Consider the following 20,206-nt stretch of genomic DNA (forward strand, 5'->3'; position numbering starts at 1 on the left):
TGCTCTGATAGGAAGGGTCTAATCTTCCTAATGTTGTATAAGGCAAATCTGCAGGACCAGGCCATTAGAGCAATACGGTCTGTGAAGCTTAACTGATCATCAATCACAACTCCAAGGTTCCTGGCTGTACTGGAAGGAGTTATGGTTGACAAACCTAGCTGTATAGAGACGTTGTGATGAAGTGCTGGGTTGGCTGAGACCATGATTATTTCTGTCTTAGCAAGGTTGAGTTGAAGGTGATGATCCTTTATCCAGTCAGAAATGTCTGTCAGACAGGCTGCAATGCAAGCAGCTACTGTCGGAATGTCTGGTTGGAATGAGAAGTAGAGTCGAGTGTCATCAGCAAAGCAATGATAGGAAAATCCATGCTTCTGAATGACAGATCCTAAAGATGACACGTGGAGAAGAGAAGTGGTTCAAGTACTGAGCCTTGAGGAACCCCAGTAGCAAGAAGTTGTGACTTAGAAACCTCACCCCTCCAAGACACCCTGAATGACCTACCTGAGAGGTAAGACTTGAACCACTGGAGTGCAGTTCCTGAGATGCCCATTTTCATGAGGGTGGACAGGAGGATGGCCACTTTTGAAGTCAGATTGGTTGTTGTCCAGGAGATTGTTCTCTGCAAGAAACATAGAGAGTTGGTTGAACACATCTTGCTCAAGTGTCTTTGCAATGAATGAAAGAACAACAAGAGCGAGTAACCTCGTTCTATAGTCTGCAGAACTCAGCTTGACACGCTGGGGATGGCTTCCCAAGCCTGGAGCCGGGCGCAAGGGATCTGAGCTTTTTGAGTGTCAGTTCGCTGTACGGGGGCAGGGAACTGACATTCGTGCTGTTGTGAAGAGGAAAAGTGCTTTTTTAAGTAGGTGGGTCTGCTATCACAGCGTTAATTTGCTCGGGCACATGCTGAGTGGAAAGGACAGGCACAGCATGAACAGAACTTTACTTAAAGGCTAAGGCAGGAAGTGGCGCATGGCCTGCAATTACTTATTTGCTGCAGTGATGCGCTCTGTGCTTGAACTTCCAGGAAGAACTGTGATATCTTTGGTGGGAGATTCGCTTATGATGTCTTGGCAGGGACCATTCGTATAGGCGGCTGCGGGCAGGATCTTCTGGAGCCGACCGTTCTAAACTGAGTTCCTCCACAGCCTTGGTGAGGATGCAAAACAATTTGTTGTCCACGCCGACCCATGTTGACTCTTTAAGGGGAAGGGTGCCGGTATCCTCTCCAGAGCACATACAATCCTCTGCATCTGAAGCTGTCAGTGACATGGAGTCGTCAGCGACAGCTTCCTCCTCAGATCCACCGAAGGAGACCAAACTCCTCACTGCAGATGAGGGCACTGATCCTCACATGAGAAGTGCACTGGTGAATCATAGTCTCGTGAGGAGAGTGAAGCATGTGGGACCTGTGCTGGCGTGAGCACACTCGAGCCCGATAACTCAGCTCTGTGACTCCGCTGTTTCTTCCTCCTAGGCTCCTGGGAGGGGAGAAACAGGAGAGCAGGAGGGGCGGGGCTGCCTTCATTGAAGAAGGCGATCCGTGAGCGAAGCAGGGCAATACTCAGGTTCTCGCAGTGAGAGCAGTCTGTCTCAGCAAGCGCAGCCTCAGTGTGGGCAACACACTCACTGTGCCCATCTGAAGCATGCAGGGGTGCCCTGCACGAGCCACACTCATGGCGTGTCATTTGCAGTGGTGCAGCTGAAATTTGCTTCTAGGAAATCGCTCTTTGTGTTTGCTGAATGGCTGCAGGGGAGAAGCACTTAAGAGGAGCGGCTTTCTGCTGCCAGGACTCTTCTATGGTGAGTAAGCAGGCTTCTTCATTCTTCTTCTTCAGTGTCCAGCAAAGAGATCTTTGCACTGAAAGAAAAAATTGATTGTAAGTTCTGGCGGGCTGAAATTTAATTTGTTCATGCAGCTACATGAACGTGAACAAATCAGGATTCAACATTCAGACTAACAGGAGTTTTCCCATAAGCATGTTTACGCAACGTGGGAGACCATTTTCGAAAGACAAAATTTAGGAAAACTGACAGCATCATATGGCCAACATTGATTATGTATGGGGGTACAATTGTTGCACAATTCTAAATAAATAGATTATGATCCACAAATAAATGTAAAGAGTTTAACAAAAATGAAACATATTGACAAATAAATACAATGAGATCCACAAATAAATCTTAGAGCTTCTCAAGCATGAATTAAATTCACAAAAAAAACAAAAAAAAAACATTTGCAAATAAAAAAAACATATCCACAAATATCTTCGTATGTGACAAACACAACTTTGCCTGGCATTCATTTGTGAATCGCGTCCTGTATATTTGTAGTAGAGACCTGTGCGGGACGGATTTTTCAGTCCCGCTCTCACCCGCTCCCGCAAGATTCCGTCTATATCTTTCTATCTTTTTCTATTTCTATTCTATATCTTATCTGGTCCCGCTCCCGCCCGCAACATTCATGTTTTGTCCCGCCCACAAAAGCCGGCATAAAAGTAGCCTATATAGATTTTTTTCAGCACATCGATGAAATTTACATGAAATAGCTCTGTAACATCTCGTAAGTTCCACAACATCCCAGCATAAATAAACACTCCCATTAAAATATTTGTTATTTAGGCTAAGCATCAACATTCACGAAGCACTGTAACAGAAAAGCAAGCACAGGCTGCTCCGTGCATGGTTTGGCATGACAGCGCTCCCTTATTATCACTAAAAAGCTGACATCTCAGTTAATTGCGATCTCATAAAGCTCTGTTATAACACAATGAATATATGCACAATGAATCTTTCAAAATGTCTACAACCCGTGTGTTAATAAGACGATTCGTGAGCATGCAATATTCAGTATTGCGCAAGAACTTTTGAGCAGTGAGTGGATTCTAACTTAACACCTTTGATTGGCAATTGCGTTGCAGAAACCAACAGATATGTCTGTGATTGGCTACACTGCTCATGCTGCAAATGTGTTTTAAATCGAAAATGCCTATTCTTGCGCCTGTTAATCATTTTTATGTTATATTAGTTGTTCTTGTTGCTTTTGTGCAATAGATGAATAACAATTTATATGTTTTTTAGATATTTTATGTTTAGATATTTCTATTTTGCGGGAGTCCCGCAAATCATTTTAATCTTCCGCATCCCGCGCACACACAAGTCTCTACCCGGGCGCCGCACCTACACTCGCCCATGAAGTTTTGTCCTATGCCGCACCCTGTTGCATTGGATCCCGCGGGTCCCTGCAGGTCTCTAATTTGTAGATCGCTGCACACATTTGTGGATTGCTCGCTGTGCATTTGTGAATGGCTTTCTGTGCATTTGTGGATCGCTGTGCGCATTTGTGCAAATGCGTGGATTGTGGATGTACCAGGATCAGTGAATGAGGATAAATTTAGGATTATACACAACACAACTGGGTAGCAGCCTCAGCATCATTGCAGTGTGTACTGGGGATTTGTGAGTGGACGATGTACATAAAAGCCGTGCATTTACTTTGGATGCTGTTAAGTAACTTTTACAATCAAAACTAGTAAGTCTGATTCATATGAAATATTGTTTGAGTGATCAAGTGTTTTAACCAATAAATCTCGTCTTACATTTATATGCATTTATATTCAACACACCTGCACCACATTTAAAAAAGAACCCATATATATTCATTTCCTGCCCAAACAATGGCAACTTTGTAATACTTTTAATTAATGTTTGAAAATATTATTTATAACGCTTTAAACATTGTTAGATCTACATTGCTGTTCATACATCATTTAAACGGCTTGACTGAAAAACTGGGAAACCCTGCTGGCTGTTGTGTGACGGCAATTTAACATATTACACATTTTAAATATCTTTTACTATACCAATTTTTATGGCCCTTATATTTCCTGTTTGAGCCAAAAGAGTAGAATGAAGTTATTTCAGGACGAGACCGCCCTGATTGTAAAGCAAATCGTGATTGGCTATAGCGAGAATGTGCTACGATTGGTCAGCGAAGTGAGGCTGTTATCTGATTGGCTTGAGTAGACGGTGGGTGGAGTCCACGCATTTGTGGATTGTCAGTGTCTTGACGCTAAAATATGTTTCAAAATCGACAAATGCACAGCGATTTACAGATACACAGGAATGCAATTCACAAATAAATGCCAGGCAAAGTTGTGTTTGTGACATAAGAAGATATTAGTGAATATGTTTTTTTATTTGCGAATCTCATTTTATGTTTTTTTATGTTTTTTTGTGAATTTAATTCATGTTTGTGAAACTTGTGGATCTCATTCTATTTATTTGTCAATATGTTAACTTTTATTAATCTCTTTACATTTATTCGTGGATCATAATCTATTTATTCGGAATTATGCAACAATTCTACCCCCGTAATTATGTGGTAATTTCACAAGAAACGTGAAGAAATGCTAAAAAGCTGGGTGGGAACTCGTGAATGAACTGAAAGACTGAACCGTGTTCTCAGGACGAGAGGATTTTTCATCAGTGGCATGTTGGAAAATATGTTAGGGGAAAAAAATTTCACTAAAATGTTTTTTTTTCTTTTCCCAGTATATTTTACATTTATTGTTGTTTGATGAACATCATAATTGTTCGACATATTACATTTAGCTGAAAAGCTCTTTGTGACAACATGCTTCAGTTTTTTTTTTTTTTTTTATTGAACATGTTTTTTTTGTGCAGTGGAAATATTCAACAGATCTTTTTGTAGTTTATACTTTACGGTTTATATCTGTAAAAAAAAAAAAAAAAAAAGGAAAAATAATGGCAACTAGCTCTGGTCTCTTCAATATACTTTTTTTAAGTACCAGAGTTATTGTTGTTACTAAAACTATAAAATGTTTTTCATTAACAAAGAAAGAAAGAAAGAAAGAAAGAAAGTAAGTAAAAAAAGCCCTGCAACCAAATTAAATAAGGTTAATTTGAGTCACTAAAAAAAATGAAAGTAAAATGAAAGTGAAAACTGATAAAAATGTAAATTTTAAATTAATAATAATAAAAAAGTATACATTATAAATAATACTAAAATAGCACTCTTCAGTACCTTTACAAAACGGCATGATAACATGAAAATAATGTGGCGTTTATCAAATGGAACAGGCGTGTGGTAATTCATATCCCAGCATGGCCTTTGAACAAATATTGTTATCATTAGTGGCTGACAGGGCTAATTCAATAATCAACACCTTTCAGAGATTCATCTTCAGCACACGCCACCTGCTAACATGATCAAACAGATTGAAGGTTTGATGTGGATCTGCAGATTTCACATTTAATGCCAAACCGAGTCTCTCGCCTGCTCGGGTCTTAATGATGAAGAAAAACAGTCATGGTACAAATAAATAATAAAAAAAGACTATAGCAGAAGAATGCAGTGAGTGAATGGTATATGAATGATCTATGACAGAGCGGTCATGGTCCAGACGTCTCTCTCTCTCAGACAATGAGAGATTCCTCAGAGCGACTGTCATGGTAAGACTCACTGCTTTTAAACAATCCTCCACAGAGCCGCTCTCATCCGCACACCTGACTGGAGCCAATTAAAAGAGCAGCTCATCCGTCATTTGATGAAAACACTTCTGTGAGAACAAGGACGCTGCAGGAGAAACTCTGTTGTCAATCAGTGATCTTTCACTATTCATCAGATCCACTCGTGCATTTATAAGAGAAGCAGGAAAAACACAGTGATGAGCTTCAGGAGACGCTGATCCATGACCGATCATTCAATCTCATCAGTCCATTAAACAATCATGACATCCAGCATTCTATACACTGCACACACGAATCAATGAATTCACAGACACACGGGAGAAAAAACACTTTTTGACTCTCAGTTTGGATAAATCCACATGGGGTTCAGATAAAAAAAAAAAAATTTTCAGACATTAATTTCACACTTGTCTGGTACAAATATGTAGCTTGTTTCATAATTACAGTGCATATTTGTTTTCTTTATTTACCCCAAAAGAATGGAAGTGAAATGGGCACGTCATAACATCTGGCACACTGTGACATAACCTGATAGCTTAAAATATTATTTTATTTCAAATAAAATAATGGTGTTTTTAAGAATTAAAATTAAACTAATTTTGGAATTTGACAATGAATACATTGCAACCAGGGCCCCATGCTTGGGATGGCCCAGATCCCAACACACAGCTATACAGCTCAAAACAATGTGGGCAAATAGATGAGAAACATATCCAGAAAAACACAGAGATGAACACAACAACTCTCACAGAACACGAGACAAATAGACCAGCCGGAATGCTTTTTCCTGAAATAATCATATCTGAACATTGAACACTGACTCTCGGCCTTTATCACCCATTTCAGCGATATCTTCAAAAGATTTTTGAATTTTGGCCCAAATGTTTAAACCATAATATTTTGATATTCCATTCATCAAATGTGCTCAGATGAGATTCGTTGCCATCGATGGTCAAGAGAACAAAATTTAAGGTCATCTTACCCAATATAAAATGATATACAGTCAAACCAACATTTATTCAGGATAGAAAAATAAAGTAAACTGTGACATATTATACCCAGAAATTATATACCCAGTAAAATTAATACAAATCTGGGACCAAAAATTATTCAGACACTTTGAGCTGACCATGTTTTGCTTAAGTGTTTTTTCTTTAATTGCTAATGCAAGCTTTTTAAACCACAGACTGGACTAAATTATGCATTGCTTGGTAACTGGTTGTGCTAAATTGGTTTTATCTAATTGTGTTCTTGACATATTCTATTACCATTTTCTAAACTATAGCGAATAAACTGTGCTGATGTGAGAAATGTTGAAGGTGTCTGAATACATTTTGGTTTGACTAAGTATAAAGAAGGTTAACATCTGGGAAAAAGCAGGGTTTCTGCTGGTTTTATGAGGGTAAATTTAAGACTTCAAGACCTTTTTAAGACAAAGATCTGGTCTCTAAATGTAAATGTCTTACACATCTGTTATTAATTATTTTACACAAAACTTAGAATAATAGAACATTGAAACTAGAATATTACTAGTATATCACTAGACTATATATATATATATACATAAATAACTTTCTGATGTCGCTCAGTATTTTTATCCTGTTTCTCAGGAAAGGGGGGGGGTGGACATGGTAACACTTTACATATAGTCTTTAGTTTTAATGCATTAATTATACCTTGTAATGCATTGTACAATCTCGTGAATAATTGTAACCAGAGTTAATACATTATAAGACTTATCAATTCATTGTTACACTATGCAAATTCACTTATACTTATTTACAACAAGATATAAATGTATTACAATGGGCATTATGAATAATTATAATACATTATACCCTCTAATAACCCTTAGGGAACCATAAAGTGTTACCAAAAAACATCTAAAGATTCTTAAATCAAAATTAATTTACATGAAAAGCAAAATGACAGAAGAGAAACTAATGAAATGAAGTGAGATTATGACTAAAGCAAGAACAAATATCTGCCCGTGTTCGGTATCTGCTCAGAAAAATCTAATGAATTCAAAGAAAAAACAAGTTTTCATTTCCCATTGAGATATTTGTTCATATCATATCATAGCATAAACTCACTTAAATTTGTCAAATTTCTCAGAAAACAAGACGTCTTATCTTTGATTCGCATCTCAAGTAAATCTATCATGATTTAAGGATGTTTAGATATTTGTACTGTAAAACAAAACAAAAATACTTTGGAAGATATACTTTTTTTTCTTTCAGACCTTTGTAAGACTTAATTTGTGGAAGGACAAATTAAGACTTTTTATGATCTGCAGAAACCCTGAAAAGACAATATTATCATTATTGTTTTTATATGATGACGATCTGAACCCATCATCACACAAGCTCTTGTTATCTCAGCAGTGCTGGTGTCTCAGAGAAAAAGCCCATCCGCTCCTCTAGAGGGTGACAGAAAACAAGCAGAGCCAGAGAGAATGTGGTCAAGTGTCCCTTTTTTTATTAAAGAGTCAGAATGACAAATCATTTCATAGCAGTCAAAACAGACAAGCCCAGGAATCTTGTAAAAATGACTCTTTTGATACATTACAAAATAAAAGTCAGGGCAAAATAGAAAACAGAGCTAAGATCTACTTCAGCCGGACGAGTGTCAGAAGAGCCATCAGAAAGACACATGACCTGGAGGAGTTCAGCCTTTCTTCTTCAGCTCAGTGTTACACATGCGTCACAGACACCAGAGAAATAAAAAAAGGAACCTTTACGAACACAGAGCAGAGCAGGTCTTCTGTGAGGTATTTCAAATAAACTCTACGCTGAAAAAATCAAGTTACACACCAGAGAGATGCTGGGTCCTCATTTCATTATATTACAAAACTGATGAAAACAATGAAAAAACTAAACTCTTTCCATCTTAAATCACCGCTTCTGATTGTGAGAAAGGAGACTAAGGTTTGCTCAGATCACACATTTCTGATTATTACTTATGATTTCATTCAATAATATTCCGGCCATTGAAGCAAATGAAACAATTGAGATACTTTGATCTGACATTTTCATGACAATTTAATACACATTTGACTGTTTGCTTTGTTATTCTCATTAGTCTAATTTAAAACACCAATAAAATTATTGTTTAATTGAAAACAGCATTACATTTTTTTTTCTTTACAGAAATAACACTTTGCTTCATTATGATAATATGAATTTGAGCTAAATGTGTTTGTTACAAAAATAAAATCACAATGAAAAAAAAAAAACAACTTAATTGTCTGAAAAATAGCCTTTGTGTTCTTCATGGTGAAAGTTTTTAGGGTAAAGACAAACATGTTCTTGACAGGTTTCATGAGATTCACTTCTTTACAACACACAAAGACAATGATTTCCATTAGATAAGAATGGACTAGTTTAATGTCCAAGAACTGCAACCCCATCAGATCCAGAGCAAAACCACAATCCCTTTCTGCACAATACAGTATCATCTGTATGGGTACATATCAAAACAAAGCCACTGTAACACGGTAACTGATCACTGTAACACATAAACTGGTCACTGTAACCTGTAACATAGTTACAATCACTGTAACACAGTAACTGATCACTGTAACACAGTTACAGTTAAATGTAACACAAACTAATCACTGTAACGTGTAAATAGTAACCAATTACTGTAAAACAGAAACCGATCACTGTAACACAGTAACTGATTATGGTAACATAGTAACCGATCACTGTAACATAGTAACCAATCACAGTAAAATAGTAACCAATCACGGTAACATAGTAACCAATCACTGTAACACAGTAACAGGTAACTGTAACACAGAAACCGATCACTGTAACATAGTAACCGATCACAGTAACCAATCACTACAACACAGTAACTGATCACTGTAACATGTAAATAGTAACCAATTACTGTAAAACAGAAACCGATCACTGTAACACAGTAACTGATTACGGTAACAGTAACCAATCACTGTAACACAGTAACCGATCGCAGTAACATAGTAATCAATCACTGTAACCAATCACTGCAACACAGTAACTGATCACTGTAACATGTAAATAGTAATTAATTACTGTAAAACAGAAACCGATCACTGTAACACAGAAACCGATCACTGTGACATAGTAACCGATCACAGTAACCAATCACTGCAACACAGTAACTGATCACTGTAACATGTAAATAGTAACCAATTACTGTAAAACAGAAACCGATCACTGTAACACAGTAACTGATTACGGTAACAGTAACCAATCACTGTAACACAGAAACCGATCACTATAACATAGTAACCGACCGCTGTAACACAGTAACCGATCGCAGTAACATAGTAACCAATCACTGTAACATAGTAACCGATCACTGTAACACAGTAACCGTTCACTGTAACAGTAACCAATCACTGTAACACAGCAAACGATCACTGTAACATGTAACCGTTCACATGAACACCAGCAAACCGTCACATTTGTCAGAGGATTCATGAAAAAAAAGCTTCACAATCTAAAGTGCCAGCACGAATAAATACGCATCAAATTTAGAAAAAGGGAGAAAAAGCATGGACTGAGATAAGCTGGAGACCGGAGCCGTCATGAGCACAGAGACTCTGTACATCAGGCTCCAGATCCGCCACTCATCGCTTCCTGTTTGAGACGATCGCCACTGAAATATGATGCGCTTTTGACTGCTGATTGTGATGGATTGTCGATACATTCTCTTTTCCTCATTACAATTACACTGAAATTCAAGGCCAACAATAATCTTTGTGAAATCTGTATCGTTTTGGAAAAAAAAAATTTAACCATAATAATTACATACATAGCGCCATCAGCAAGAAAAACATCACAGAATGTGTAGAAAGACAGAAGCTAGTCATACTAGTTAACCAGGTCAATCTGAAAATAACACTTTAGATCACAAATCTGTCATGGCAGTGAGAGGAAATTATTTTATGTATATCAAAATTCACAAAATGCCCAGCACTCGGAATATTCAAAATACATATCAGAAATCGTTTTTTAAAAAGGTGGTGACATCGATAAAATATTGCTTTGCCAAAAATGTGAGTTGAATTGAGAACTGACAGTGAAGTCCTTTCCAGGGTCTAACGGATCTCACTAGAAAAGTAAAGTGTGAATCAAACATCTCAGATTGTAATAAATGCAGAAGTCGGTGAAACGCTGGGGAGACTAAACTGATCAAACCTCAGGAAATCAAACCTGCATCTTCACATTAGCTCATCGACCATAAACAAATCTTATAACATTTATGAATAATAACAGTATCTTTTAGCAAAATAAACCCTGACAACTTTTGAAATCTTTGTGGTAAATCAAATTTAAGACCAAACTTTAAGAAAATAACTGCATATGGCTTAACTTCGGCCTCATTTGTGTGGTTCAAATGAAAAAAAAAAAAAAAAAAGTGATTCAATATATGTTTTCAATCACATCAGGCAGTAGATTTATTCACTCAGGTGTGTTTTAAAGCAGAATGCATGAAAACAAATTGTCAAGTTACCCCAAAACATCATTCATTAGGGATTCAATGTGACATCAGTCAGACTCTGATTGTTCGTGTGAAGAAACTGAAGACTTTACTTGACGTAAAATGCAGATAAAAATGTACTATAATATTAGAATAAGCCACTTGTATTGGCCAAATTATTGGACTTGATGTCAATTTTTCACTTGCCTCTGTGAGTGAAAAATAGAAAAATACAGGAATATGTTTATCAAAAGGTAAACGCTCTGTTATTGACTATATCTAATGAATAACATTGCTCAGATTCCTGACTCTCTAACTACACCACAGTCATTATTCTGTATTTGGTCCATATTAATGCAAGATTTTAGCAGTTCATTGAAGTAAATCAAAATAAAATGTAAAACAAACAAAAAAAAAAACTGACTACAAAAGGATGAGAAAAGAAACAAAACACATGCACACACCCAAAACAAACACCGTTAGCCGCTTTCCCCTGAGCGAAGGGACGAAATATTAAGGAATCAGGAGATATAATAACATATAACAAAACTGGCTCATACTGATTCAGACCAGCACTTAATCCAGTCGTATTTTGCACCTCGAATCTGATGCTCTCGTCCGTCCAGCAGGAGGAGACAGAGTTCAGATATCTGTCACTGGCACTCAACGATCAGATCAAATACTGAGTAATGCTGTTATCAAGCATCGAGCCCATGCAAATATTCACTTATGAATTCATAAAGGCATCTACAGTCTTGAAAAAAGGTAAAACAAAAGATGTGGACAGGCGAGGGACTGAATGAGAGCGCAGGAAACCGCTTGCATTCATTACTAACTGGACGTTTTCATCCCGTATTACAAAATACATGCACAGTCGGTCAGTATCAGTCATACAAATAAACCCCCCAATGAGAAATGAAATAAGTGCTTGGCTTTCAAGTATTTCTCTGACCAAAAAACAAAACACAAATAACTAATTCCCTTCAATTTGCTTTTAAAATAGAGATGCTGAAATGATGCTGAGGGGAAGAGAAAACCAGCAAGCGTAAAGGAACCAATCAGATGTCACGGACAGCAGGAAGTAAACGTTGATTGCAGCGAGTTTCCTCAATTTCAAACAATAAACCAGCAAATATTTATTTTGATGGAAAACTGCAGGGAGCGCTTAAAGCTTCTCGTTTGTTGTTGATAAGATGGTTGGCACAATAATTTCCTGAAATTTATGTTAAAGCGACTCACTAAAAACAATGAATCCTGTATTACTCGCATATATAAATGAACCCTTCACACTGAAACATTCAGTGCATGTATTTATTTAATTTAATCACAGTGATTTAATAATCATACTAAGCCATATCGTTTCAATTAATTGTGCAGGGTCATTGTGTTAAATACAAACGTTTCATCATCTACACAATCCTAGGCGACGTCAGTCGAAACGGAAATAATGACTCATTCTCAAGAAATCCAGGAGAAGAACAAAGACAGCAGGTCAGTTGTGAGTATGAATGCATCTCTTACCGAAGGTGATTTTACCCGAGTCCTCTTCATCGATGGCTCTGAACAGACGGCTGACCCTGAGCTCTCCGACGCCCAGCGCCGTCCTCAAGATGCACATCAGCTCGTTCTCTGTGATCGCACCGTCCTCCTCTGCCTCAAACATCTGAAGACATCACATAAACCAGCAGACTCTCAGAGCTGAGCATCATCACTGCAAGTGCAGTCATTCAATCGTTCCAGAAAACCCGGCATAATCTGCTCATCTGACCTGGAAGGCCAGCCTGATGGTGTCCAGTGTTTTTGCAGGCCGACACACCACAGAGAAGGCGATCACAAACTCCCGGACATCCATCGAGTGGTCTTCATTCTGCTCCGAGAGAGACGAGACGGAAATATTTCATGGCATTGAGCACAAGCAACAGCTAATCAGTGAAACGACGGAGGACACAGACATCTGATTCAATCGCACATTCACATCTGATCATGAACCATTAAAACTCCTGCTCAGAACTGTGTGGATGGATATTAATTTACCTCGTCAAAGAGAGCGAACATGTGTCTGAGCTCGCCTGACACGGGCAGCTCGAGGAACTGGGCGAAGTCCTCCAGACTCGGTCTCTGACCCTGCAGTTCACGAGCGCGCTTCCCATAATCCTGCAGGAGCTTCTCTGAGTTCACACGCTTCAGCCTGAGATTCAACACGAGCAATTCAGTACAAACCTCATCCAGCGTCAGCACGCGTTCACTCACATCAGTGCAGCCATGCAGAAATCACACAATCCAGTCAGAAAACGCAATCTACTGTATAAGCCAGAATGTCAGGCAAATGTTCTATGAATACATCAAAAGCAGGGCTGCACACTCAATCAGATCATATGCACTAGTGTCTGTAATATGAAGCAGTAGAATGTACTTATCAGTAATAAAAATAAACGTATTAAAACTTTAAGAAATATTGTGATTTTTCTTTCATGTTTTGATTTTAACAGTGAACCTGTGATGTGCAGCACTTTGTTTGACAAAAAAAAAAAAAAAAAAAAATTTTTTTTTAACTTGATTTTAACAGTGAACCTGTGATGTGCAGCACTTTGTTTGACAAAAAAAAAAAAAAAAAAGTTTATTTTATTACATTTTAAAATATTAAAGTGTTAATGCCTTCATTTAACTCTCACTGTTTTTGATGATAAAACCAGAACATTTTAAAAAGACAATGTAATTTCTGAAAAAAAATAAAAAAATAAAACAAACATTCCATTTCACCCTACTGTAAAATAATTTGAATAAATAATAAAATTGTTAAAGTTTATTAATTCAAGTGACTAGACATTATTTCTGATTACTAAAATTTAATTAAACCATTACAGCGAAATCAAGAACAATTAAAACGAAATAAACAGAATAAAACCAATAAACAAATTTGTGAGGGGGGTCAGATCATTTGACCCTAAAATGTAATTTTTGTTAAACTTTTAATAAATTGTTATTAAATTGCAAGTTTTATTATTTCAATTAATTAGGCATGCTTTTAATTACTAAAAATTTACTGAAAATGTAATTAAAACAGAAAACAATGGAATCCAAAGAAATGGTAACAATTAGTTTTTAATAAATGGCAATTAAAAATAAATTAATTAATAAAAATAAAATTTAAAGAGAGGAAAAATGGAACTGATTTCATAGTGCCCTAAAAATGCCATTTTTGATTTCCCTTTAATAAATTGATGTTAAATTGTATACGTTGCAATATGTCAACTAATTAGACATGTTTTTTGATTATTAAAACTTAACTATTAAAACTGAAAAAAAAAGGAATTCAATGGAAATTAATTTTTCCAATGGAAAAATCCATTAAATTAAAAATTAATTTCCCATACAAAAAATAAACTGAAAAATAAGAATTTTGGGAAACATAAAATTGATTCATAGTGCCATTTTCATCTATTTCATCTTCTGCATGCTGAAGTGTCTGCAGGCTAATTCTCCTCATCAACGTCTGTAATGAAAACGAGACTCACCCCAGACTGCGCACCAGTTTAGCGAACTCCAGCAGACACGTGTCGACGGGCAGCCGGATCTGACCCTCCGCCATGGCTAGCTGACAGTCTTCATACGAGTAGTCTGTGACGGGGACCTGCAGGGCCCTTCAGACATAACACATGACAATCAGACACACGCATTCATCAGAGTCTGTCCTAACATACAGCAGAAACATTTGGTTATGATTATGATCCCTCTGTTGAGATGTCTCACTCATCACCCTCAGAGAACCAAGGTTATAACCATAACCAAATGTTCTCTTTCGGTCGACTCGCTCGACATCTCACTATGGGATATAGAAAACACCCAATATTCAGGCATCCCTAGCTTACTCATTGCACTTAGGGGTTTCTGTTCTCCTTTCCTTTATCATTTTTTTATTGTGCTTCCAGCACTGCCTGTACCAAGGCAGACTTTGTAACGTCCAATTTACAAAATCTCACAAATGTATGTGGAGAGACCCAGTCAGCTGCTGAACACACATTTCCCATAGAGATGCCTTTAAATAACACCCAAGACGCAGCCATTCCCCTTGTAGAATGGGCCTTTAGGTTTTCTGGTAATAGCTGACCCTTTGCTGAATACACCAGCTTCATAGCCTCCACTATCCAGTGAGATGCTGCCGATTCCCCTTTCTCTAGGGATTCTGAGAGAGGAGGGTGGAAAGCCTTAATTTCTACATCCATACATGAATAGCCAGGCTTGATTACCTTGTGCACGAATGCTGGGTTTGGAAGCAAGATAACTCTGGAAAAGTTTTGTGTATACCTGATACATGCAGGGTTGATAGGCAATGCATGTATCTCTCTGACCCGCTTCATAGAGGTCAGGGCAAGCAGTAAAGCTGTCTTGTATGAGACAATCATCAACTCTGCAAGCTCCAAGGGTTCAAAAGGGGCTTCCCTGAGTGCTTCCAGGACCAGGGACAGATCTCATGCTAGTAACATAGGTCTGGTAATTGGTCTCAGACGGCGCACACCCTTCATAAATCTACTTATGATAGGATGCTTTCCCACTGTTTCACCATTAAATCCCATATGACATGATGAAATGGCCGCCAGGTACACTTTGATTGTAGAGAAGGCTTTGCCTTCTTCTAGTATCGCTTGAAGGAAGGTAAGAATGTCCGACACTGATGAAAGAATCTTTTGTCTTTCCTGACACCATAGGCGCTTTCGTACCGGAGGAACCTTTTCATAGTTCCTAGAACTACTGCCAGAAGTTCCCGCTTTTTGGCGTCTTCGCACCACAGGAACTAGGAACGCATTTAGTTCTAGGAACTACATTTAGGGGAACTAAATGAGTTCCTAATTCTATAAAAAAAAGTTATACAGGAACTACCAGTGACATAAGTGTACGCTGATTGGCCAAACACATACGAAACACTGGCTATCCAGCATTTTTAAAAAGCCGTGTAAAAATATTTACTCCATGAACATGGAAAACAGCAATAACATTTTGTTCTTTTCCCAGCCTCGACGATAACACTGCAAGTTGTCATTGGAGATTTAGTCAGATTTTCATGCTCTTTCAATCGCGTAAACTGTGTTTACATCTCCATTATCACGAACCCCACGACGCACAACAAAAACAGCTCCGAACACAACGTCTTCCATTCACCGGTTGTTGATGTCTGTAAATGCGAATAAAGATGTCACAGTCGGCCACTTCTAAGTTCCTGCTGCCGGTGCAAATGCAACCAGGAAAACGGCCAGAGGGAGAAATTGGTTCTCTAGGAACGACCTTGCTGGCAAGTTCCTAGAACTACACGGTGGCGAAAGCGCCTCATGTCTCAAACCTTTTCCATTTTGCCTCATACATAGATCTGGTGGAGTCCACTCTAGCACTCAGTATGGTCGAGATCACATTCTGGGGCAGGACCAGAGCGTTCAAGACCTCTCATGGGCCAGACCCAAAGATTCAACCTCTCCAGATGTGGATGAAAAATCCTCCCCCCTGCCAGAGGGAGGAGGTCCATCTCTGCTGTCCACGTCCTCCCTGGTCATGATGGGGTTATTAGGAGCACCCGCACCCTCTATATTCTGATTCTGGACAGTGTGGGCAGGAGAAGGCTTATTGGTGGGAAAGCTTATAACAGGGACTCTGGCCAGGGATGTGCTAATGCATCCATCCCTAGTGGCGCATTCATTCCCTTTAGTGAGAAGAACAGGGGACAATGCGTGTTCTCCTCTGAGGCAAATAGATCCACTTTTGCCTGACCATATTTGTCTCATATTCCCTGAACCACCTCTGGGTGGAGCCTCCAGTCCCCTGGGTAACTGCAATGAGTTCCAGACAATTTATATGCATTATTTTGACTGATTCTGTCCATACCACATGTTGTCTTTCCATTATCACTCCCCAACCCAGTGAGGATGTGTCTGTGGTGACCACTTTGAGATTTGAGACCACTCCCATTGGCACACATTCCATCAGGAATTTCCTGTCCCGCCAGATGAGCAGAGCTTTGAGACATTGGGCTGAGATGCACACCCTCCTGTGCAGATGTCTGGAGGGATTTAATTTCAGAGAAGCAGTCCATCTCTGAAAATCTCTCATGAACATCAGCCCCAAAGGCACTACTGCTATGACTGAATCCATGAGGCCCAGCAACCTCAGACACAGCCGAAAAGAGACTGTTTTCCCCAGATGAAACTGATTCACACAGTTCCCTAAACTCTCTCCCCTCTGTTCTGACAGGGTTGCCCGGTAAGATATTGAATTTAGGTTTAAACCCAGTAATGTCACTGACTTTGTTGGAGTTAATGCGCTCTTTTTCTGGTTTACTACAAACCCCAGAGCATTCAAATCCATTAACACTGCCCTTGTATGCAGCTCTGCCATCTCCTTTGACCTAGCAAAAATTAATCAGTCATTGAGATACACTAATATCCTTATGCCCTGCTGCCTCAGAGGTGTTGTGAAAATGTGGGGTGCTAGAGACAGGCCAAACGGTAGAACCCTGAACTTGTATGTCCTGCCCTCGAATGCATGTGAAGAGATGTAGGATGCCATACTGGGCCAGCGCTGAGGTTTATATAGGAATGGATGGGGATTCCCGAGAGCGTGGGCCAGATGGGCATGATTGTATAGGGCTTCATGGATGGCCACGCAAGAGGCGTTTACCATAGTGAGATGTAGAGCGAGTCGACCGAAAGAGAAACAAAACTCAGTCATGAACACAAATGGTCACAGTTCACCCAATATCAAAAAAAGAAAAAAAAGTTTCAGGACTGTTTTTGCATTGTTTCCATGACAGTTAAGCACATTTTACGCTCTCATCTCATCATACATATAGATTTAATAATTAATTAATTAATTAATGTTTTTTTTTTCCCTGCATGAGAATTAGGGTGCTTAATTGTTATTAAAATAAAGTTTTTTTTTTTTAGATTTGCAAGATATGCATTAAAAAAAACTGTACATGACTAATGAATTAAGATTTTTTTTTTTTTAATGTCATTAATGCATTTATTACATTTATTTGGGCCTGTTCTATAGCTTTCCTTACTCAAAAAGAAATTGAATGCAGAAATGAGTGAACTACAAAAATACTATGAGATTAAGAATGATTATATAATGTAATTGATTAACAGAGACATTGCAATAAATGAGGGGAAAAAAACAACAACAACAACAACAAAAACTTAACAGTCCTAAAAATAGCTTTTAATGTTATTTATGAAAAAATAGATATTTTCATTCATTCATTTTTTAGGTTATGTTTATGTTTTCACAGGTTTTGTGAAATTCATCCATAAAAGGCCTGTTTCCACCTAAATAAAATATAAATTGTTTGCAAGCAGGTTTTCTGCTGCTGATGAATTTATTGTTTAAAATAAACAAATGCTAAAAAAACTTAAATACTAAAAAAAAAAACACAAATTAACAACAACACTAATAATAATAATAATAATAATAATATTAATGCTGTATATAATGCACTATACAGTAATTTGGAAATTTTCTTTCTCATATATGGACAGTAATTAAACAGGCAACAACAGGTAATGAAACACAAATATTGAAACATCTTTACAAATTAATGTACATATTTACATATTTTTTTGTAAATACAGAGAGATTGAGGCCATGAGGAGCGCCGAGATCTTACTTTGCCATCAAGCGGCGCACGTTGTGAGCGAAGAGCGCTGGGTTCTTCTTCTCCTCCTCTGAGGGCGAGTAAATGGGCAGATACTGAGAGAAAGAGAAAAGCACACTGAAGACTCGTCTGTGTGAATCAGCTCAAGTGAAGTCCAGCCACACAAACCGCAGCATTCAGCACAGTCTGTCCATGCTGGACTGCAGCTCACGCTAAAGCAGGTCACATCACCGCTATTGACATGCAGCGCCTCGTCCCACTTTACCACCAACTTTACCACAGCTGCTTAATGACTTCTAATGACTAGAACGAGTCTGGAGAATCTGCAGGAACCACTCCGGAACACAGACACAGATACACTGATATCAGCAATCTAATCAAAACCTCTGCTCTTCTGCCAAGCATCACTAATATTCTGCTCATATGTAGAGTTAGAGCTCTGTTGGCATTACTAACCCTGATAAGCTTCAGCTTGTGTGAATCCTGAGTGAACAACCTCATGTGTCTTGAGGAGAGCAGACAGACCAGAACACCTAAATAACCCAAATTTCGTTCTTTTGCTCCAAGTTTTCCAATTACTTTTATTTTTGCCCGTTTAAATTTTTCTGGACTCTGTTTTAATGGTTAAATTAAATTTCAGCAATCAAAAAGCATGTCTGATCAATTGAAAACATGGAACATACAATTTAACAACAACAATGTTTATTTTTTAATAATTTAAATAAATATAATTGTTTTAATTAAACTGTAATCATCAAAAAGCAAGTCTAATCAACTGAATTTATAAAACTTTCTCTATATTTGGAAAAAAAATAGGGCTCTATGAAATGTTTTATTTTTTTCTGAAATTCAGTGTTGTGTATTTGAATTTTTCTGGATGTATCATGTATTAAAAATACATTCGTTTAAAAAAAGAAGATCTTCTACGGTTCAGAAGACAACACAAAACATGCCAGAGAAGAGAGCCTCACCTCGATCTCGAACTCATTGTGAAGCTGACACAGAGTCAACCACAGGATCTTAAACCTGCAAAAGAGCAGAGTTACACTGATGTGTGCCATTTTCCAAGTGAAGGTTCCTTCCTTTAATATATTCTGCTCTGGCAGTGAAGCTCCACCTGCACTGCTTACTGTATGTTCATCTAGCACTACAGCTATGAAAGAGCCGAATGAAAAGCTGCGGAGAAATGAGGCACTTACGCTCCGGGCCCCTGCCATGTCCACGTGATAGTGTCCTGTAACGAAAAGCACCACGTCAATCCATCAGCATTCACCACACAAACACACACAGCTCAGAACAAAACACCTGCTGACAGGACGCTCCACACCATCAAACAGAACATAGTCAGAGATATCAATCTACTGTACATCAGTGTGTGTAAATGATGACAGCTTTCATGATTGGACTAATTATTATTAAAGGGGTCATATGATGCGATTTCAATTCTTCCTTTCTCTTTGGAGTGTTACAAGCTCTTGGTGCACAAAGAAGATCTGTAAAGTTTCAAAGACTAAAGTCTCAAATCCAAAGAGATATTCTTTATAAAAGTTAAGAGTCAACCACGCCTGCCTAAAACGGCTCGTTCTAACACGCCCCAACATA

The 20,206-nt window shown here is 38.2% G+C and overlaps 1 protein-coding gene across 1 annotated transcript in view; it reads right to left on the minus strand.

Moving 5' to 3' along the window:
* Positions 1 to 1,325: 1,325 nt before the first annotated feature.
* LOC107758826 (lysophosphatidylcholine acyltransferase 1-like) overlaps positions 1,326 to 20,206 on the minus strand; it is a 39,951-nt gene continuing 21,070 nt past the window's right edge. The window contains exons 7-14 of the mRNA XM_016576655.1: positions 19,804 to 19,838; positions 19,576 to 19,630; positions 18,617 to 18,699; positions 14,481 to 14,606; positions 13,000 to 13,153; positions 12,734 to 12,832; positions 12,487 to 12,628; positions 1,326 to 1,639 (exon numbers count right to left, since the gene is read on the minus strand). Coding sequence (XP_016432141.1) covers positions 1,326 to 1,639; positions 12,487 to 12,628; positions 12,734 to 12,832; positions 13,000 to 13,153; positions 14,481 to 14,606; positions 18,617 to 18,699; positions 19,576 to 19,630; positions 19,804 to 19,838 — 1,008 coding nt within the window. The remainder of the gene's footprint in view (positions 1,640 to 12,486; positions 12,629 to 12,733; positions 12,833 to 12,999; positions 13,154 to 14,480; positions 14,607 to 18,616; positions 18,700 to 19,575; positions 19,631 to 19,803; positions 19,839 to 20,206) is intronic.

The sequence above is a fragment of the Sinocyclocheilus rhinocerous genome, unplaced genomic scaffold (assembly GCF_001515625.1).
Source record: "Sinocyclocheilus rhinocerous isolate Xijiao unplaced genomic scaffold, SAMN03320098_v1.1 scaffold264, whole genome shotgun sequence".
NCBI classification, from domain to species: Eukaryota; Metazoa; Chordata; class Actinopteri; order Cypriniformes; family Cyprinidae; genus Sinocyclocheilus; species Sinocyclocheilus rhinocerous.